This window comes from Tetrahymena thermophila, assembly GCF_000189635.1.
Source record: "Tetrahymena thermophila SB210 genomic scaffold scf_8253894, whole genome shotgun sequence".
Lineage (NCBI taxonomy): Eukaryota > Ciliophora > Oligohymenophorea > Hymenostomatida > Tetrahymenidae > Tetrahymena > Tetrahymena thermophila.
This window is the reverse complement of record NW_002475963.1, coordinates 17,026-39,374: the sequence shown is the minus strand read 5'-3', so window position 1 is coordinate 39,374 and position 22,349 is coordinate 17,026. Positions and strand designations below refer to the sequence as shown.

The following is a 22,349-nucleotide window of genomic DNA, read 5'->3' as shown; positions in this document are numbered from 1 at the left end:
TTTTTACACTGTACTAAAAAAATATTTTAATAAATGAAAATATATTGATAATATTTATTTAATTTTTATTTTTTTAATAAATCCAGTAGAGTGATTTCAACTCTATATTTCTACTTAAAAACACTCTACCTACTAAATTAAATGATAAAGCATGAAGCATATTAAAGTATTGATATATAAAATAAAAAAATAAATTTTAAACAATGGATTAAAAAGTAGGCTAGAAAAATAACAGTTTGAACTAAACTTATAGATATACATAAAAAAAATTAAATATCTTTGAATTGCAGTACCATAATAGGATATAAAGAATTGAAGTAGAAAGACGTGCGTGTACTATACAGAAGCTAATCTAGACCAACGAATAAGATTAAAAACCATAAACTTTAAATGAAATGATAGTACAGCCAAAGCTCTATTATTAACAAAATGATCCTACTATGATTTTTGAAACACAAATTCAATTTCCAAATGGGTTTACTCAAGTTTTGATTAATGAAGTCAAAATAATATTTTCTAGTAGCAAAGGATAAAGGAATTAATTATCTAAAAATAAATATCAAAGCTAAAATTTTGATTTAAACTCAAAGAGTGCAAACGAAAAAGAATAAATATTTTTAATTTTGGAAGACTTTTATATTGACGTGAGAGTAGATTCAAAAAAATGTAAAAATAAAAGTTACTTTCGTTATATTTAGGATGATCCAGTGATTGAATCCAAAGTGATGTTTGTATCTAATGCATTAAGAGAATGCTTAATTATAAAGAATATAATTAAATCTCATAAAAAAATGATAACTTCAATTCTAAATATTATTTTTTATGAAGACAAGTGTTTTGATAAAAATCTATTCAAAATTATTTCTAAACCAAAAAAAATGAGTAATAATAAACAGCAGTTCTCAAATTTTGATCCTGAATATTAAAACTCTAATTTAACAGGCAGTAGCTCAGATTCTAATAGCATAAAAACTAGCGAGAAGTAATTTAAAAATTAAATTGTCTATTCTAAATCTATTTGCCTTTTTTACTCAAATTAAAAGTGAAGTCAGGTAAAAATCAAAAGAAGATGAAAGAAATTTTATGGGATAATCTGAAAATATAGGTAAAAATGACTCTAAATGAAATTTTTTTCAATTTAAAAAATATTTTTTATAAATTCAATTTAATTTATAATTTATTAAAATAGGATTTTAGATTAATGGGTAAAAAATTGATGATGTGACACAGAGTATTTAAGAATCATAAAATAATACTAATTTTGTCTAGTTTAATGAATAGGAGACTAGTCAAAGCAATTTATTTAATATATTAAATGACATCATAAAATAAAAATATACAATTTAACAGAATAAAAATGATGACCAATAAAATTTTTAGAAAAATGAAAACATTTTAGCCGAGGAATAGTTGAATATCAGCTAATAAAATTGTAAAAATACTTCACAGCAATTAGGAACTTTATCAAAGAAAAATGTTGTAAAAAATATTGTGAAAGCCTTTCAAAGATATCTAAAAAGTGAAGAGTTCAAATAAGAAATTGAAACAATTTTGGAAAAGCATAGTTCAATTTCATATGAGCCATTTTTAAAAAAGTATTTAAGCTATGAAAAGAAAAAAAGTTACAATAACAATCTAATTAAGCTATTAATCAATAATGAAGATTTTTCGAGTGTTTTCAAATTTTTCATAAAAAATAGGTCAAAATAAATGCTTTAAAACTCAAATGTTTCAGATAAAATTACCCATTTTTAAATTCTTGATAAATATATTGATGCTATTGAAGATCCCCACTCTAATGGTAATATATTTAGCTCCAAAAAAGTAGGCACAAAAAAGAAGAAGAGTAAACAAAATTGAAGCTTTTATTTAAATCTAGTTACTACTCTACTCATTAGATAAAATATATTATATAAATAACCATTAAAAATAAGTAATATGCATGCAAAAAAATGAATATTAAATATATTTTTACTTACAAAAATTTTTGATGAAAAGAAAATCCAAAGAAGAATTTCTATCAATATCTAATTCTTCATCTATACGAAAGGAATTCTACCTTCTATGCCAATAGTTATACAAAGAAATCTTTTACATATTTTTACAAGTTTTTGCGAGCTTTAAAGTGTTATTAACTCTTTAAATCAACAATCAACCAAACAAACAAAAATTAATATATCAAATTAAAACAAAATTAATAAAAAACATAATAAAGAGAAAAGTAAAGCTAAAATGTCTGGATGCCCCTTCTTTAACATGATCAGAATAATGACAATTGCTATATTTATGATATTTACAGCAATATAAATAAAATCATGGTACTTTGTAACAAACAAAAAACAAGTTAAAGAATAAAATACTGATGAAACTATAATTAAAAACAAAGAAGAATAAGAATTATTAGATTAATCTTAAAGTAATACTGTCCAATGAGATAATAAAATCATAATTAGTATTTATTAAAACAAAAAAAAACTAGATAATAACTAAAATAATAATTATATCAGTTTAATAAAAATAATTTACCATTTTAACTCTATAAAAAATTTATATTTCCTATTATGAACAATCATTATTTTACTAGCGTGTATTTTCTATTTATTATTGTTTAAACTCTAAAAATAAATTTTGTTAACCTTAATTTACTTAAATAAATTTGCATAATTATAAAGAGCTATTTTTTTAAATATATTATTTTAAAAATTGTTAATTATTACTTGATACTATTTCTATTATCTCATCTCATCTCCAGTGAGTCTCATTTTTGTGGATAAAAATAAATATTTAATATTTATAAATCAAATTTATATTTCATTTTACAAAAACCTTTTTTAGTTTATGTTAGCAAGTAAAAAATCTAAATACTTTTTTCAATAATATCCAAAATCTACCAATATAACATTTTTTTTTAATACTTAAATCATTACCAGCCCTTAAGTAAAATTTAAATCTAAAAATTATGAAATTCATTCAAATAATTTTAATAGTTTTTTAATAATATTGTGAAGCACTCTTAATTACTGAAAAAGTTTCAGAATAAAATAACATTCTTTATTTATGTGAGAAAAATAATTATAAATGTATTTATATAATAATAACACATAAAAGAAAATATTGATGATATTATATATTATTTTTTTAGATTTAAGATAAAAATTAATTTTGTCTAAGATATTTTTAAAAGCTTTAACATTTCTTTTATTAACTCTATTAGTAAAAGATATATTATTTTATATTTTTAATAAAAGCAAAACTAAATTCAAAAAAGTAAAAAATACATATTTTTTAGTAAATTTTTGTATTAATGATTTATTTTTCAATCTATTTTTTTAATTTATTTAACTAAATTCAGAGAAAATCATTTACTTTTAAACAATTATGTTGTAAAGACAGTTAAGGAGTTTTTATTTTTTCAATTATTTAGAATTTTTATTTGCTTACAATATTTATTTACAAATTATGTTAAAAATCTAGGCAAATTATGAATTTAATTTGCTTACAAATTTTTATATGTTAAAAAGATCACAATATATTTGCTATTAAATTAAATATAATCAACAACTTATTAGAAATAATAAAGATGTAAAATATGTTTCTAATTTTTTAGATATATTATTTAATTTAAATTAATATAAAAATTTATGGATTTCATAAATAGATGGCAGAAAAAATATTATTTCGAGGTTTTAATAATAAGTTTTAAAAGTTTCTAATGAAAACTAAAATTTATTATAATTGGATTCATATTTTAAAATACCTTAATAGCTGCATGACCTGATTTGTAAATTTTTGATCTTATTCATTTTTATTAAGAATTAAATCTTTTAACTACTCCTTGAATTTCAAAATATTAATTAGAGTTAATCTATTTTTTTTCTTTTACTTTTAATTGAAAATAATTTGAAAACATAAACTTTTAAATTAGAAATTTAAAATAGAAAATTTGATTTAAATAAAATTCGTTTATAAAAAATTAATTAAATAAATCCTTAAACGCATCAAATCAAATGGAATAATAATTATTAGTTTTTTTTAAATGTTGTTTTAATGCAAAAAAAATCAACGAATTTTTAATAACGATCTTAATTAGTTTGCAGAATATAAACAAACATAATTATTATTTTACATATCTTTTTAAAAAATTAAGAAAAAAAATAAATAGTTAGAAGCGCTGAACAAATAAAAAAATGAGTTTGACTTCTGAAAACCTTAGATAATTAGTAATTCATAATTTAAAAAATAGTTTGAAGGATAAACAAAAATATTTTAAATAGGATAATTTTACAATTACACCCCAGAGAAAGCAGGAATATGATGTTTAATCAAGGTATTTTAGAATTTTATTGATAACTATTTGTATATATTTATTTTGTAATAAATCATTAGAAGTTCATATAAGTCTTTAAGGGTTTCATAGCAAGATGGATTCTTTTCTAGATATCAGTCGAATGGCCCAAGGGCAGGAGTATTATAAATATTTTTAAAATAAAGAGTAATAATCATTCTTTAAAAATTTAGTTGAATCCTCATGTAAAAATGGAGCTCCATAAAACATATGAAGATTTGAATAAAGGAAAAATAAACAAAGAAAAGTTTGTAAAGAAAGTGAAAGAAGATATTGGCTTAAAGACAAATCCTTATTTCGATAAAGCTATCTAAAAAGTAGATTGCAACTATGGTGAGGTAGTTAAGGGCATAGATAAGTAATACCGCGAAGTTAATTAAAACCTTAAACCAAATACTTGCGATCCAACAATCATTACAGGACATGATGTAACAATTTCTGTTGGAAAATTTTAAGAAAAATTCCTTCCTACCCCAAGTAAATATTTTCTTATAATTACAGATGTAAATATGTGTGTTAATTAATTAACTTAAATGATAGATTATGATACAAGCGATGAAATTTAAAAATAGTGCATTGAAGAAGTTAACAAATTAGTTTAGGGCTAAGTCCATCCAATTTAATTTTTAAAATAACTGCAAACAAATGGTCTAAATACAGATTTAATTGAAAAGGAAATAAGAGAGCTTAACGCATCAAATTAATGCAGTTACAGTAAAGTGAGTCATGGATTATATAGAGCATTGGAAGAGTAAAGAAGCAAATAAATGAATGCATCACTCATGGGTCTTAATGATAACCCTGTTCGTGGTGATTGGGTTTATCACTCTCATCTCAAAGATAATAAAGCCGATTTTGCAGTTCCAACTCATAATTCGAATAAGGAAAATACAGCTTTAGAAAGAGAATATAGAAAATTAGTTGTACCTACTGGCAATATTGTATATTATGAAACTAAAAAGCCCGCTCCAGATGGCGTAGTCGCTGCTTTGTAATTTATAATAACTGAAAATTTTGATTATTTATTCATTAAATTGGCAACAATAACTATAAAAATAAAATTTATTAATATAGAAATAACGGTGATATTTTAACTTGGAAGAGACAATACTGCAATTAAATACCATAATAAGAAGAATAACCAAAATAAAGAATAACAAAGCATAATTAAAGCTCTATTAAATTATAAGATATAACAACTTTTAAACCTGACCCTACTTTTGATCCAATAATTAAAAGAAAAAATATCAACTAAATGATGTAATTAATATTTCAAATGCATATTTGAATATAAAATAAAATATAATAAACTTTTTAATAAATATAGGAGTACTAGAAATATATTGGCTTATGAATAAGAAACAGTAGTATCACCAAAAAAACAACTAAAAATGCTTGAGTAATTTTTTTCTTTTAATTTAAAAAAAATCACAAATAAATTATCAAATAAAAATTGAGTTAAGTATATATACTAATATATTTTAATTTTTACTGATGCTCTGTTTCTTTAAATAAATTACACTTTTTTCTCCTCTAAAAAATTATTATTTTTTTTTTACAATAATTAAATTCATATATTTATTAATATAGAGGTTCAGGTAACATTATCTCTTGGAATTAATGAAACTTTGTAATTAAATAAGGCAAACTTACATATTATATTATGAGTAATAAATAATATTTTAAATAGTAACTACATACATACAAGAATATAGCAACTTTGCTATTTATATTTTATAAAAGTAAAATATCTTAATTAAATAAAAAATTTGTCTATCCATCTAATTATTTATCAATTCAATTTTTATTTTGTGTGTTTAATATACCATAAAAATAGTAAAATAAATTCTAATTTATTTGATTATGATATAAATTAAAGTTATTTATTTTATATATGATAAGTACTATATATTGACTTATGAGCAAGAAACAAGTTGCCACCAAAAAAAACTAAAAATGATTGTTTGTTTTTTTTCTTCTTTAATTTAAAAAAAAAAATTACAAATAAATAATCAAATAAAAATTTAATTAAGCATTTACAATTTGTTTGATTTTTAATTAAAAATATTTGATTAAATATTAATTATAATTTCATATTTAATCACCATTAAATAAAATCATGTTACTTAAGCAATAAGATATTCTATTTCTTTACACACATTAAATTTTTTCTCTTTTCTTAAAATATAATTATAATTCTTTGTAATTATAAAATACACTTATTTATTATTTTCAGCTTCAAGTAACATTCTATTTTGCAATTCATACATGAAACTCAGTAATTAAAAGCGCTAAAAATTAATATTCTATAATTAGTAATACAGTAGTTCATTTTTTCTCTCTCGTTCCTCTTCAATTTGTCAAAAATGTTAAAAGAAGAATAAAATAATTAAATATAATAAACTATCTGCCAAAAATGCTAGTCATCTTTTTAGAAGGGTTATGGTAAAAAATGTTATAAATAAGTAACTACTTAGGTATGTAAATTAAAAAAAATATTTTTATTTACTTAAAAAAAATAATATGTTCTTTTAATTAGTAATCAAAATTCATTTTTTATTTTGTGTGTTTTTACATTTTATAAAATATAGCAAAATAATTGCTAATTAATTAATTTGATAGAGGTAAAAAGTAAAATAAATATTTAAATTTGTTAAAGAAGGAAAAAATTAAGTATTTAACAATTTTAAGTATTTTTACTTGTAATTAAATTATTTATTTTTGAATAATTAATGCTTTTTGAAAATATTGTTTTTACAAAAGCCTAAGATATAACTTTTATTTTTATCTATGAATAAAAAATAAGCGAAAAAAAATTTATCTCTGTAAATTATTTTTGAATAAATATAAAATTAGAAAATTTCTCTATGAGTTATAGTCAAAATAAATAAATCGTTCCAGTGAATATTTCTCAAGTCTAAAATACAACTCTTAAAAAATTATAATTTCTATCTTAATATGAAAGATAATTTAGATAACTTACATATATAAAAATACATATAAAAATATTTTAACAAGAAACTAACAGTAAAATATTAAATATCAGCTTCAAATATATTTCGTAGATATGGAAAAGATATATATTTGTCCACAAAAACAACTCAAAGTAAAACTAAATGCTCAAAAGTTTAAAGATGGCTTAACATAAAAATATAAAAAAGTAATTAAATCATAGAAAATTTTAATACTACAAAAAGAAGAGTGTCAGGTCAATATAATACTTACTTAATTAAATAAATTAATATAAGTACTAATTAATTAATAAGTCAATAGTGATCATATATTGATATATATATATATAAATTAGCTTTATCTTAAAATAAACTGTGCAAATAATTTGCATTAGGAGAGATATAAGAATATGATTTTTATAATTTCTATCCAATTCAACATCAATATTATATATACTTTTATTGATTTATGATTTTTAGAAAATCTCTTATGATACATACTAACTAATATTTGTAAATTTAACTCAAAAAAAGGATTAGATTTCCTATGAACTTGATCATATTAATCATAATTACTTGCTTTTTTATCATCGTCTTTAGGAATGTAGCAAACAATGACTTAATTAAGATCTATGAGAAGAAAAGAAAATAAATAGCTAAGAGAAATAAATAAGAGTAGAGGGAAAAAAGCAGAAAAAATAAATAAAAAAAGGAAAGAAATTTTGATAATTATCACTAAAAAATTATTAAAATTGATTAAAGGTTGGGGAAGTAATAAGAATAATTAATAATCAGAATAAAAGCAATTTTAATATCGAACCCGCCATAATATTCCAATTTAATATTTTAACAAGAAGCAGACTCATTTGCTATAGATCGCAAGCAAAAAGGATTTGTAGAGAATATAAACTTAATAGATAGAACATAAAATAAATATTTCAAAGCAAAGTCATTTCCAGAAAGGAAACTGATACTTCTATTGTCTTACTTACTTCGAATAAACATAATAAATGCACTCTCAGTAATACAACAATAATATGATAATTTAACGTTAAGGAAACAGCTAAGGATAAGTTATAGGAGTAGATTAAGGTCATTACCAAGCATAGATGTAAAATATCTAGCCTTAATAGCACATTTAGTAGATGGTACAATACCCTGTCAATCCACCTTAGTTAATAAACATATCTTCAACCTCTTCCTCTTAGAGCTCCTCAGTAAATCCCTCTTCTTAAAGAGTTAACTCTTAAAATTTATAATATAAGCAGAATTCTTAATAGATTAACATGAGTTAATAATAGTAGCAAGTATAGGTACAAGGAGATAGTTATGTTCACCCTCACTAATTATAAAATTAATAAGTTTAGTAAATATAGCAGCCAAATTAATTAAACTAATTACAGTCAAGCAGTAGTTCTGGAAGTAATAACCCTCATTAATAGTAGTTTAGTCATCATTCATCTTAATAGTCACAATAGTAGCCAATTTAGCCTTAGCTCATCTAGAATTAAGGATAGTTAAATTTTCCAAATAGCCAAAGTCAGTAATAAGGTGTTGCCTATATTCATCCTAATGTTAGCACAAAGCAATAGTAGCCAAATCAAGTCTAATAGCAATAAATACCTCTTTAGTTAAGTACAAGCTAATCTTAATAGTAATAATACTCTTCTTAATAAGATAGCAGAAGAAACTCAAGCAGATCAGAAAAGAACTCTTAAGTAAACTGTACACTTCCGAGCTAACCTCAGTAGCAATCTTTGGTATTTACAAATTAAGGTGGTGTTTGTAGTGATAAGAATGGACCTTATGGTGCCTTAGAGTAATTTGTTGAGCCTATTTACGAGGATTTTGTTTATTTGACTGAAAAAATTCTTGATAAAACAATGAAGTCAGCCAACAAACAGCTTCAAGACACTCTTATGAATTACTTCTTAGAAAACCATGTAAGTAACTTAATTATTAAGGAAATGAACTGCATCAGCAAAAGAGCAGTCAGATACGAAATAGAAAAGACTATGTAAAAGAATAAAACAGCAAAGTATATGAATCTATTGAATGCTTTTGAATCTAAAGTTAAATAATTTGGAAAAGAAAAAGCATATGAAAACCTTTTAATGCAATTAATTACTGATGAAAATTCAGGATCTAAGCAATCAGAATAGTGGAAAACTCTTGTTAGAAAACGTATTCTAGCTCTTCTCCTCTACATTCATTGGTCAACTCCAAATGCAGAAAATATTTTCAATGACTTCTTTGCTATTTGGGATTTGATTTATCCTAACCATCCTCTCCCTTAGAAAGTTAAAAAATCTGCATAAGGAGGAGCTGGATCAAATAATTAAGTTTCTTCTTAGTTAACATTTTAGAATTAAAATTAGCAACCAATCGAAAAGCCATCAAACCCAAACAAAGCTATGAAAAGGAGTAAATAAAAAATTATAGAAAATATGAATTTGTCATAAACATCATTAAGCAGTTAAGCTACAAATTTCAATAGCTAATCCACTTCTTTATTCCAAAACACATATACATCAAGTAATTAAAGAACTGCTAAAGAATCAAAAATTACTTCATCATAAAGTTAGGCATCATCTGAATTGCATCGTTCATCTGTTAAATCTGAAAAAGATGTTCCCTCTATCAGCTATTCTGATATGAGTTAGTACGGTGGTCAGTATTAACAGCAACAAGGTGTAGTTTATTAAAATTAGAGAAATTAGATTTACATAAATTCAAATCATCAGCAAAACCTAAATGATGGTATTCCTCTCCAATAAACATCATCAGGATTTTATTCTAACTAAAGCAATTAATAATATGACTATAACTAGAATTATTATGGAAATTAGCAAAGCAGCACTCAAAATTATGACTAAAATTATATGATTCAAACATAGCCTGTGCAATAACAATAGCAAACAAATATGAGACCATAAAATTAAATTTTTAAAGGAAGAATGAGGAGTTAGAGTTGGGATGATTTGAATAATAAGAAAGATGAATACAGTTCTCCCTAAAATATTTAAAGTAATAATTTGATTAATTAATAGTAATAGAGTGGATATTATAATCAGCAGTAAGCCCATATGCCTACTTATTACTAGCAAACTAGTTAGCCATATACTTATGATTAGGTTGGCGAATATTATGACCCAAATTAAACAAACCAATACTCTCACCCTTAGTTAATTTAATAAAATTCTTAAGGATATTACACAGATTATTAGAATAACATACCATAATAGCCACAATAGCAGCTGAATATTCCTAACAGGAGATCATCAAATAATACACCTTAATAAGTTATAAACGATCCAAATTAGTAGCAACAAATTTAAAATTAAAGCTATGGATATAGTGCGCCAAATTCAAATTATCAACATTAACAATATTAATAGAACCAAAACTATCATAATAACTATAGCAGCAGTAATTAACAATACCAGCAAGTTTAAAAAATTCCATTCTATTAGAATAACTAGATTTATGACATTCAAGAAGTCAAATAAGAGGGAACTCCATCCAGTTAAAATACATAAGAATCAAACAATAATCAATTTTTCCATATGGATAAAATTATTCTTCCTGATCCAGAATCACCAGAACAAAGATTAAAAAGAGTTTCATAGACAAATCCATCAAATAATTACACACCACTTAATTCAAATTCTAGAACTCGTTATTCTTTACAATATAATTAGCAAGAAGGTTCAATTATGCAATTCCATTAACAGTAGCTATAATAGAGTTAGGGTAAAAATACAGTTTAATAACAACAATAATTTTAGCAAACAATACCAAACCAAAATTTATCAGGTTAAAAAGTTTAGTATGATTAGTCAGGAGGTAAGTATAATTAGGCTTCTATAAATAACACAAAGTAGGAAGAAGACCTTTACTCTAGCTAAAGCAATTACAGTGTAAGCAGTAGTTAGAAGTCTCGCTCAGCTAAGGCAAATAAAAGTTCAAATTCAAAGCAAAATTATGAAGCTAGCAGCGGAAATGAAAAATACTCAGAAAACTCTTAAGCAAATAAAAATGGTAATTACATTATAGCAAAGCAGGAAGATATAGATTAAGTAAACAATGGAGAGTCACAAAATGATACTCAAAGCGATTTTATAAAAGTTGACTAATAAGAAAATAATAACAAAGTTACATCCGCTCAGTAGAGTGCATAATAGTAGCCAACTAAAGGAAAAGATTAAAAGGCAAACTCTCCTTCAATTATTGTCACATAATAAAATAGCGATAGTCAAAGTAAGTTATAATAAATATAGCTTCATCCTGCTCATAACAACTAGCTACAAAAGCAAAAAGATACATCAAACAGTAAAAGAAATGAAAAATCTTTAGACAAACCTAACTAGAATATATATCAGTAAAGTACAATTAACGAAGATGATAAAGAAGATAGCATGCCAAGATGCCAAAATGAAGGAAATGGCTCCTCTGACGAATATTATTAAGCTTAAAATGATGACACAGAAGCTCAAATATCATAAAACAATTAAGCCAAGACTAATCAAACATAAGCAGATACCTAAAATGATTAAGATAATGGAAGCAATTTAAATTAAAATCCAATTTACAGACATCCTAGTAAAGAAAGAGCTCCAATAATAAATAACAATCTATTCTAAGATTTCCAACATCCAGAAGACATATATTTAAATCCTTCTGGTATTAATAATATAAATAACAATCTTCTTAATGTAGAAGATAAGTTTATAAGAAACAGTCAAAGACAAAATACAGGAGCTTCATGCATGAGTATTGAAAGTGAGAAAACTCCCTTTAAGAGAAGTGAAACAAGAAATATGACAGGTTTATCTAATATATCTATTGAATCCGATAAAGAAGGCAGAACTCCCTCATAGATCAATCGTTCTAAATTTTTCTTCCGTCATCAAAACAGTTTAGAATTCCCAGCTGTTTTTGGAGTAAGATCGAATGTAAGATAAGGCACAGCTATTTCTAATATCAGCGACGGATTAGGTGCTAATGACATGATTGGAAGTTAAACAAATATAAATCAATTCTTCTAAAAAAGGAGTAATTTTAAGCAATTCTCTGGGATATCTCATATTTCAATTGAAGGCGGTGAATTCAATTACTTGCAAATGATGCAGACAAGTAATTAAAGCTAAAACTTTGGTAATATACAACGTTCCTAACTTAGAAAAAGGACAAATTTGTCAGTCGATAGTCTTGCCAGCTTTAACATAAAGCCTGATAAAGATTTACAAAATCTTTCTTTCGATTTAGAAAATTTAAGCATTCATAATTAGCAATTAGATAATAATGGATAAATTTTACAACCTGACACTATAAATGAAAACTCAAATATATTAGACGATAAGCAAAATAATAATATTTTCTACAATTACTCTCCAAATAATGAAATTCTTCCTTGAAAAGCATGAATATAAATAATTGTGTCTTTTCTAATCTTAAATATATAATGGTCTCATAACAACAATATCAATAACAATAACAAAAACACTATATTATCTATTTTGATTTAAAACTTTGAATCAAAAATTATATTCCCATTTCTAAAATTTAACATGATTATTAGTTAATAATTAAGTAATCCTTAATTAATTAATCGCTACTAAATTCTTTTTCTCCATATAATAAAACATATCAATCTATCTATCTATCTAACTATCTATCTTACCTTAAATTATTTTAGATAATGTGACTATTACAAATAAAAATTACTATTTTAGCATTATCTCCTCCATCTACTATTTTAATGGTTGAAAACAAACAATGTAAGTAATTCTTTATTACTAATAATAAAAAAATAACAAGATTAGTTTTAAAATTAATTATTAAAAAATTATTCACAGATATTTCATTTTTAGCAATATATTTTTTTATTTCAAATTATCGTCTATTTTTTTGTTATTCAAATTCAAATAAATATATTTAACTAACTAACTAACTAAATAATCATCTCTACTACTCTTTTTAATCAAGCACTCATATATTTTTCTATCTATATCCCTTCCTGATAATAAAAATTAAAAAATTTATTTAAAAATTTTTCTGTAATTATGATTAAATATTCGACTTTTACAATCTATTATTTAATTAAACTAATTAATTTCTACAATTTGTAAAAAAAACATTGTTTTATCACTGGAATTTTTAAAACTATTATTTATTTATTTAGTTTTAGAAATATTTAAAAAAAACTGTCTTTTTTTTTTAACCTACAAAGGCTGCTAACTTATAAAAATGCAAAATACTTTTTATTGAATAAATAATTATTTACTTTTTAACGAAAAATAAAATATTTTCAATTTTCTCATAATTTTTAATAATTATAATGTTACTACAGCAATCACTGAGATATTTTTCAAAAAATCTTTGCAGCTATTCACCTGTTAAAAGTATATGAAGAAACCTTATCTAAAATTTTTTTGACCTTTTTAAAAATTTCATCTTATTAAATTTGTTTTATTAAAGGTATTTTTATAATGGTAAATTGTGCTAAATTGTCATTTCTTATTTTAATTTATATTCTAAAATGTAGGGAATTTCTGCTATTTTTTCTTTAATAGCTATTATTAAAATAAAAATTTACTAGATCAAAATTTAGTAATACTTCCTTCTATTGGAAAAAAAATCAAAAGCAAAAGTTCTAAGGAATGTTTAAATGTTGCTTTTAAACAACTCAAAATATTTAGGCAATTAATATAAATGTTATATTCAACAATAAAAATGAAGAAGAAAATTAAGAGAGAATAAATTGAAATAAATACTATAGTTAAATGATAAATTATTCATGAATGTAAAAATGAAAAAGTGAACCAATTAGTTTGTACATAATTTATTTTTTCAAGCTTGAATGGCTTGGCTTGTTTTTAAAAAATTGCAAGAGTAAAGTAAAAATAATATGTGAGAAAATATAAATTTATAAATAACCATACATATATCAAGACTATCAGTATTTTTATTCATTCATTAAGAAAAAACCAGTCATTTTGAAAATTTTAATTTAGTATTTTTTTATTTCTATTTTTGAATACAACTATAATTAATAAGCTTTTAAATATAATAAAAAAATTAATAACAATTAATATAAATATAAAGTTAGTAATCCAGTAAATTAGTAATAAAGCTCAAAGATGAGTTTGTCATCCTTTTAAGACGTAGGTGAAATAGGCTCACATAATTCCACTAAAAATTAATTGAAACTTCAAAAAATTTAATCGCTCTTTAGAGGCGATTCAAGGGACTTATACAAATAATCTAGTTCCATAGCTAATTTAGATGTAATAAATTATAATTTAAGATATTATTTTAAGATTGTTTAGAAAGAGGAATATTAATTTTATTATTAAAATATAGATGGTATTTGATATCTTATAAAGAGATCCTCTTCTTAGGACAATTAAAGAAATTGAATACATTATAAAACAGTTTAGCGGAATAAATTTTTTGTAAAACTATCTTTAAGATGGTTGCAAAGTAAATAAATTTAAAATAATTTGCTAAATTTCATAATGATCATCACATTTAATAAAAATAGTCATTGATTAAAGCAGTAATAGAAAGATCTACCATTTACCACTTTAGTGAAGGAGAATTTATTTACAGAAAAGGTATATATTGCATATTCTTCTAAGCCTTTTTCAAACTATTTTGATAGAAATGTAAAAATAAATAAATTTCTATTAAATAGGTGATGATTCTAATTTTCTCTATATAGTCTTGTAAGGTGATGTAGGGATATATGGATAAGTTTTACATCAAAAGAATACTGCAAATAACACTCTAATTAAAGTATTAAGCAGTGGAGATACGTTAGGAAATATTGAAATGACGCTTAATATGAAAAGATTTTTCTCTGCATAAGCGTTGAATTTAGGAACTTTAATTAAGATAGATAAAGTAACTTTCAATAGATACTTAAGAGATGTAGAAGAATAGAAGTTAGATGCAGACTTTAACTTTTTGGAAAACATTCAAATTTTTAAAGGTTGGAGTAGAGACGATTTGATAAATATATATATTGATTGTATATCTCAGAAATATAAATACTAAGAATAAGTCTACACTTATGGATAACCTAGCTAATTTATTTACATCGTCAAAACTGGCTAATTTAGTGTAAAATAATTGTATAAATAAAGTTAATAAAATTCATTTTATTACTAAAAAATGTATAGATTTTCAAATAAAAACCTCTTTGGTTTAAGCATGATGTTGAGTAGTTGCAAAATGGAGTCATGAATAACCAGTCTTGCATTAAAGTATATTCAAATTTTTGATTTAAAAATAAATCAATTATGCTTATTAAATCTTTTCTAAAGTGCTAACTCACTAACTTATTTACTTTTTATAAAATACTACAACTAAATATTTTTATAATTTTAATATTACTAAGGTCTTTTAATGATTTTTTTTATTTTATAAATTTTTACTGAATCTAAATTTTTTTTTTTCAATTTCAGATAGGGAAATTAAATGTACTAGACATTTTCGGATATGATGATATATTCTTAAATTCAAAGAGAATGAGAAAAGTTACTTGTGACTCTCACTAAGGAGGAGAATTATTAGTAATCTCAAAGCATAATTTTATAGCTTCAATTCTTTCACATTAACCTATTAAAAACTATCTGCTTTAAAAAACAAAATCTGACTATTTTAAACCCTCTAAATTTATAGATGATAAACCTACTGCTATAATGGGAGACAACGATAACTTTCTAAACTAAAATACCCAGTAAGAAGCTAGATAGAGAAATATTAAAATGAGCATTATTAATCTCTCTGAAAAATCGACACCTAAAAGAGGCCTAAGCGATAACAAAAAGAACAGCCAAAGCAAATAATTTGCAAAAACTTTTTACTAATTCAAAAATCAAAGCGTTAGTTATCTCCCCTCTGTAAATTAGTTTGAAAGTGGTGCCTTGGATAAAGAAAAAGAAGGATAAGAAGAGAAGAGTGTCCGTGTAAAATATCAGCCTTAAACAATAGACTCTGGAAATCCTTTATCTCACAAAAAGTTACCTTTCCTTAGCTAATTAAAAGATAAATAAGATTAAGGAGATCAAGAGAGTTTGAAATTAATTATAAAAGAAAATTACTTTAATAGAGCTAGTGCAGCGTATGCTCATCTATTTTCACATAAGTTAGATAAGCAAAATAAAAACACCGATTTATCGAAAAAGAAAACAGAAATAAATACCAGCCAGTAGTCTATCTAATCAAACATACAAAACAATGTAACAAATAACAGTAATAGTCAGGATTAAAGCCGTATTTAAATACCTATTTAAGAAAGCCCTGATTACAATAATTTAGAGAAACAGGATCACCAAAAATAATATTCAAATAATTCTGCAAGGGGAAGTAATTCATTAATATTTGAATCACCTGTAAAACCGAGGAACTTAGCTGAAAGCTAATGTTATTCGAAAAATTCTCCTCTTTAGACTGAAAGTAATGAAATAAATTCTCCTTAAAAATCCTTCGAGAGGTTTTAAATAAATAAAAAATAAATTTATTACAGCTAATTCAATTCAAGAGAAGATCTAGATTCTCTGAAGCAAAACCATCTTTTCCTATCTAACAAAAAATTTGGAAACAGCTTATCAAATTTATAACAGTTTGAAGACTTATGGCCAATTTCTTCAAAAAACATGTTAGATAATAAATATTTAAATAATATCTCTCCTTTGTCTAGTCATTCATTTAAAAAGTTAATGCCCATACAACTGTAAATGATAAGCAATAATTGAAAATCTAAATTATTATAGAAAATAAATAAATGCACAAACAAATAAGTATCTAAAAATAAAAAAATTTAATTAAAAACATATATTTATATGTAAAAATATACTTAAAATAAATAAGAAAGCAATTGAATCATTAAATAATAAATTTTTTTGTTTCTTTGTTTTATTGTTAAGTTCTTATACTAATTATAAATAGAAGAAAAAAAATAAAGCTGGCTGATTCTTATTTTTTGAATTTTAAAAAATATTAAAGAATTACCTTAAAATTTCTATACAATTAACTCATCAATTTAATAAGATTACTACACTTTTTTATCTTTTTACAGACCATTTTTTTAAATGTAAGGATATCTTATGTTATTTATTGATATTTTTAAATCACTAGCTATGATTTCAAATAAGTCAAATTTTTTCTCTTTTTTTAAATTACTTTTGTTTATTTATATTAAAAATAGTAAATTTTTTCTTTTAAAAAAAGTATTCAAAACAAACATTACAATACATTTTATTAAAATTATGATATAATCTATTTCAAATATTTAAAATAACTTAAATTGTGTTTTGTTACTTTTATATAAATATAATACATATCCTAAAAAAGTTAATGGTAAAATTTAATTGACCTTGATAAAAAATAATTTGATTCTGAGTACTATTTTAAAACAAATCTAATCATTAAATTTTATTTTTAAAATTAATGGTTTATTTTACCAAAATATGATCTAGATCTAAATTAGTGCATTAAAATTTGCAAAATGAAAGTAACTGATTAATATTACAAATCATTACATAAAAAATACGAAAATGGGGACAAGATCTAAAAATGATTATAGATTGCATGTAATTATCCGTGAGCTAGCAAAATCTACTTTGTTATATTGGTGATGTATACATTAATAAAATTCAATCTTTTTTAGTAAAAATACAATTTTTTTAGTTATTCTTTATGATATAATTAACTACCTTACTTTTACAATATAAAATATTAAAAAATTATTTAATCATAAGATTGATGTGATTTCTTTTTTGTGTGTAGAGGCTCACCCAATTCTTTTATTCATAAATAAAATTCTAAAGTATAAACTAACTTAGTGAAATATTTATCAACTAATATCGCAACTTTCTAGTAATTTTAATTATTTTGCATATTTAAATAATACTTGAGTAAAAGTTATTAGGGAAAAATAAATTAGATCATTATGGTTAGTTCTTTTATTTTGTTTTATTTCTTACATTTGCAAAAATGAGTAAAATTATAAGTAATGATTTAAAATAAAAATCTTTTATAAATATGGGCTGATTTATTTTAGTGAATCCCTAACGGCAAAAATGTAAAGATACAAAAAATTAAATTGTTAGATTTATATAATAATAAATCATAAGCTATTCTAAAGAGTAAAGTATCTCCTTTTATATCATAATTAAAGTATATTTTAATTTACCACTCAAAAAATAAAGGTAAAGGCTGGTTATCTTTTCTTTTTGGTTGCAATAATATTTATGATTAGTAAAAATAGTAATTAAATTAAGCTTAATACCTATAAATATTTGGATTTTTACACAATATGCATTAAAATAAATATATTTTAATAACTGAGAGAAAGCTCTCATATGGTTTGGTTTGATTATATACTAAGTCAATGACATTAGAAAATAGTTTTATGCATATATTTTAATAATTTAGAAAGATTATTTACAAACTTATTTAAGAAGTATATAAATACAGAGAAAAAGAATAAGATAATGTGTGGCTTATTTTCTAATTACTAGTTAATTAATAAATAGAAAATAAGGGTCTTTTAAAAGATAAGGTAGAGAGAAGATAATAAGAATATTTTTAGTGGTTTTAATAATGCTATAAATTATTTAATTTTTTATGAGTGAGTTTATGGTTAGTATTTAATACATGAATTATTATGTATTTTTGGTTTTTTGTATTTATGGTTGTTTGTTAGTTACTTTTATATATTATCATTTTAAATCTTTAAACTAAATTTGCTTATTTTTTTGTTTCCTTAGAAAAATAAATCATTAATAAGATTTTGCTTGTTTTATACTCTGTAAGATAAATTAATTAGTTTATTAATTGGCTTCATTCGAATATGGATAATGTGAAAATTTCGATTTTCTTTGCTGTTTCTGGGTTTACTTTTTAATTAACTAAAGTTTGCTTGAGTAAAGAGACTAAAATCTCTATGTTTTCATGTGATTTTTCTGAATTTTTTTCATTAAATACCTAGAAAACATCTATCATGCTGAAAATGTTGTGCTTGTTATAAAAGATTTTAAGAAAACTGTTGAAAGTTTGATGGTTTAGTAAGTGATATTAGCTAACTTAAACAATAACCTTGTTCATTACATTGTAAAGCTCAGTGCAGGACTGAACTACATCAATATAATTTATAATAGATGCTGAATTAGGAATGAGCCATTGTATCTTCTTAAGCTAATAACTAATGTTTTTTCTAAATATTGAATTGTATTCCTTTAAGTCAGTTAATGATTTCTTCAAAATGTCCTTAAGAAGGTTAATGTGGCTATTTGTTAGCTGAACTCCGAAAATAGATTCAAATGAATTGATTAGGGAGTAGCAAGAAATTTTATTGAATAAAAGATCAATTAATATTTTAGTGAATGAATTAATCTTATCTAATTCGTATTTTTTGAAGAATTCTGAAGTTACAAAATTCTCGACTATGTTGTGATTAAGATTATATAAAGATAGATCATATAAATTCATCTATTCTTCATTGCCTGTCAATTAAGAGCGATACATTTCAAAGAATTCAATAGCTTTGTAGGCAATCTATTTATCTAAGAAACTGTTGTTTTAACCTTGCTTAGCAGTGAGAAAATCATAAAAAAATGCTTTTAATTAGAAAATGTTGGTATCATTAAGAACGAAGAAGGTAGAAACGAATTCTTATATTAAAGAAACTATTGCATTGAAATTATCAGAAAAAATATTCATCAAAAAACCTGAAATTTTTTAATGAACGAGATTGAGGTTATCGTGATAATCTTCTAAAATGATATCAAAAAATTCAACTTTTTTCATAGAATAAATTAAATCCCATACAAATTATTTAAGAACGGCTTCTCCTCCTATTTTCTCATGCAAAATATTTGCCTATTGACTTAATGTTGTTAAGTCACTGTTAGAAATAACATTCAGACTCATTCTTTAGCTGAGTTTCTTGCGAGTTGATTTGGGAGGGAAGGGTGAGATCAAGTCCTCAACTCTTTGGAGTTGCTTCTTTTATTCTTCATAGAGGGTTTTGATATTTAATTACTATTACTATTACTTAAAGATAAAAGCAGACTACTCTGAGTTTGGCGGAGATAAATTTGTAGTTTGATATTACTAAGCTTTTTCGTTTTCTATACTGGATTAATTAGTAATATTGATATTTTAGTAATTTATATCTGCAGAATGATCCATAGTTTAACTTTTTCCTGAGGAAGCAGGAATGTTCAATTAATTTTGTTTTAAACGGAAAAAGGCTGATTTACCTTTCTATACTTTTTCAGTGTTGGTATTGTCTTATGTAGATGCATTTGAATTTTAATCGAAATTTGAGTACTCTGATGAAAAAGTATTTGTTTTTTGACGAATAGTTTTGATTCCAGGTGAAGGGAACTCTTCTAATTATTTCTATGATTTGTTAGTATTAAGCTTAGTTATTTGAGGTAATTTATTCTATTGTTGCTAAGACTACTAATATTATTAATTAAAGTAGTCAGAAAAAGCTCCTGATTTTGTTTCATTAAATCCCTTTGTAGAATTTAGAGGCGAGTCTTTCGCTCTCAACTCCTTGGGAGTTAAGAATGATCCATGATGACCCTGCTTGCTATGAGGTCTAACAGAAGAAGGAGTTCCGGATGCTTGCTTTAACATATCCAAATTTTAAATCTATTACTTTTAGCAAAGTTGTAGTAGGTTCTCCCTCATCAATGATGATTTGCTCTAATTTATTTTAATTTTAGGGACGTTAGCGAATCCTGAGTTTGTTCTAACTAGAGAAGCCATTTTCAGAAGACTGCTTATTGACAAGGAAGTTTGAAAATATTTTAGTTTTGTATTTTTATTATTTTTTTTTGCTATTTTAAATATTGCTTTAGCAATTTATAATGAGTTTTATTGAATTTTTATAATTTGAAAAGGTAATTGGTTGATTGATATAAATTTTGTTTGTTTGTTTGTTTGCTTGCTTGATTGTTTGTTTTTTTGTTTTATCTATCTTTTTTTAATTAGTGATTACTTTATTTTGATTTCAATTATAATTTTTTGGGTAAATTTACTTCAGAAATTTAAAAATGATCTGATTGTATTTATATTTGTTTATATATATATTATCGAATCTTTAGTAATAAACAAATAATTTAGTAAAAAAGTTAACTTTTTGCCTAATCAAAATAAGTATAGAGTTAGTTGTTTGTTTGTTTGAACAAATCTAATTAATCAGAAAAAATTATAATTTTTTGCACATTATTAATATTAATCAATTCATTTTTTTACATATATCTAGTGAAGATTCTTGATAAAATTAATTAATAATAGGACTTTGTAACCTCATTAAAAGCTAATTACGAAACGAATCTGTGAAAACACAACCAGCTCTCACTATAAATTCTTCCTTCTAATTTTTTTTTTTATGCCCATGTATATCTTAAAAGAGCTAAATTTCGACAATGATCAACATTCTTATAGAAAAATTAACTTATGTACTTCAACCTGCGAAATATATTTAGAATTTGATTAAATTGCTAAAAAAAAATGTAATTATAATTATTATTGCTCAAACAATGACCATTTATTAATATTTATTAAAAGGGAAAACGATGCAAGCTAATAAATATAATTAACAAATTCAAAATTAGCTAAATTAAATTATGTTTGAAATTAATTAATAGAAAACTTAAAAAGTAAATAATTTAATTACTACCACTAATATACAAAGTAAAAGATTGCTAAATATTTTCTGATCTATCAATTAACCAAAAGTCTGATTATACTTGTTGTATAAATTAAAATTATCAAACTATTTTATTTTATTTTTTAATTTTAAAAATGCAAACATATATATATTTTATTTAAAATAATTAAGATAATTATTTGATTTTACAATTTAATTGTCAATTTTATTCAAAACAATGCTATTTATTTACTAAATTTTGAAAAAAATATTAGCTTTACTTTCTTTTTTATTTTCATTGATGTAAGCTATAATCATACTAACATTAGCTAAAATACAATTAAAAAAATTAGTTTTCTTTAGTTAATTTTAGTAT

The 22,349-nt window shown here is 23.1% G+C and overlaps 6 protein-coding genes across 6 annotated transcripts; 5 read left to right on the top strand and 1 right to left on the bottom strand. All coding sequences in view use genetic code 6, as the record gives it.

The window, feature by feature from the left end:
* Positions 1 to 203: 203 nt before the first annotated feature.
* On the top strand, positions 204 to 1,860 carry TTHERM_00841280 (hypothetical protein; the record flags this gene model as incomplete). The annotated part of the gene is made up of 3 exons (XM_001027244.2): positions 204 to 982; positions 1,044 to 1,105; positions 1,190 to 1,860. 3 exons carry the CDS (start codon positions 204 to 206, stop codon positions 1,858 to 1,860), a joined length of 1,512 nt encoding a protein of 503 aa, XP_001027244.2.
* A 372-nt stretch (positions 1,861 to 2,232) lies between these two features.
* TTHERM_00841270 (transmembrane protein, putative) lies at positions 2,233 to 2,433 on the top strand (the record flags this gene model as incomplete). The annotated part of the gene is made up of 1 exon (XM_001027243.1): positions 2,233 to 2,433. The coding sequence occupies one exon, from the start codon at positions 2,233 to 2,235 to the stop codon at positions 2,431 to 2,433; it is 201 nt and encodes a 66-aa protein (XP_001027243.1).
* A 1,754-nt stretch (positions 2,434 to 4,187) lies between these two features.
* Positions 4,188 to 5,969, top strand: TTHERM_00841260 (hypothetical protein; the record flags this gene model as incomplete). Its single annotated transcript, XM_001027242.3, has 8 exons — positions 4,188 to 4,220; positions 4,275 to 4,327; positions 4,387 to 4,465; positions 4,519 to 4,822; positions 4,886 to 5,336; positions 5,420 to 5,605; positions 5,673 to 5,744; positions 5,936 to 5,969. The coding sequence occupies 8 exons, from the start codon at positions 4,188 to 4,190 to the stop codon at positions 5,967 to 5,969; spliced, it is 1,212 nt and encodes a 403-aa protein (XP_001027242.3).
* A 2,337-nt stretch (positions 5,970 to 8,306) lies between these two features.
* Positions 8,307 to 12,713, top strand: TTHERM_00841250 (hypothetical protein; the record flags this gene model as incomplete). The annotated part of the gene is made up of 1 exon (XM_001027241.2): positions 8,307 to 12,713. The coding sequence occupies one exon, from the start codon at positions 8,307 to 8,309 to the stop codon at positions 12,711 to 12,713; it is 4,407 nt and encodes a 1,468-aa protein (XP_001027241.2).
* A 1,725-nt stretch (positions 12,714 to 14,438) lies between these two features.
* TTHERM_00841230 (cyclic nucleotide-binding domain protein) lies at positions 14,439 to 17,060 on the top strand (the record flags this gene model as incomplete). Its single annotated transcript, XM_001027239.2, has 6 exons — positions 14,439 to 14,585; positions 14,662 to 14,781; positions 14,843 to 14,915; positions 14,996 to 15,423; positions 15,483 to 15,566; positions 15,768 to 17,060. 6 exons carry the CDS (start codon positions 14,439 to 14,441, stop codon positions 17,058 to 17,060), a joined length of 2,145 nt encoding a protein of 714 aa, XP_001027239.2.
* A 2,089-nt stretch (positions 17,061 to 19,149) lies between these two features.
* On the bottom strand, positions 19,150 to 21,087 carry TTHERM_00841220 (hypothetical protein; the record flags this gene model as incomplete). The annotated part of the gene is made up of 1 exon (XM_001027238.3): positions 19,150 to 21,087. The coding sequence occupies one exon, from the start codon at positions 21,085 to 21,087 to the stop codon at positions 19,150 to 19,152; it is 1,938 nt and encodes a 645-aa protein (XP_001027238.1).
* Between the last annotated feature and the right edge of the window lie 1,262 nt (positions 21,088 to 22,349).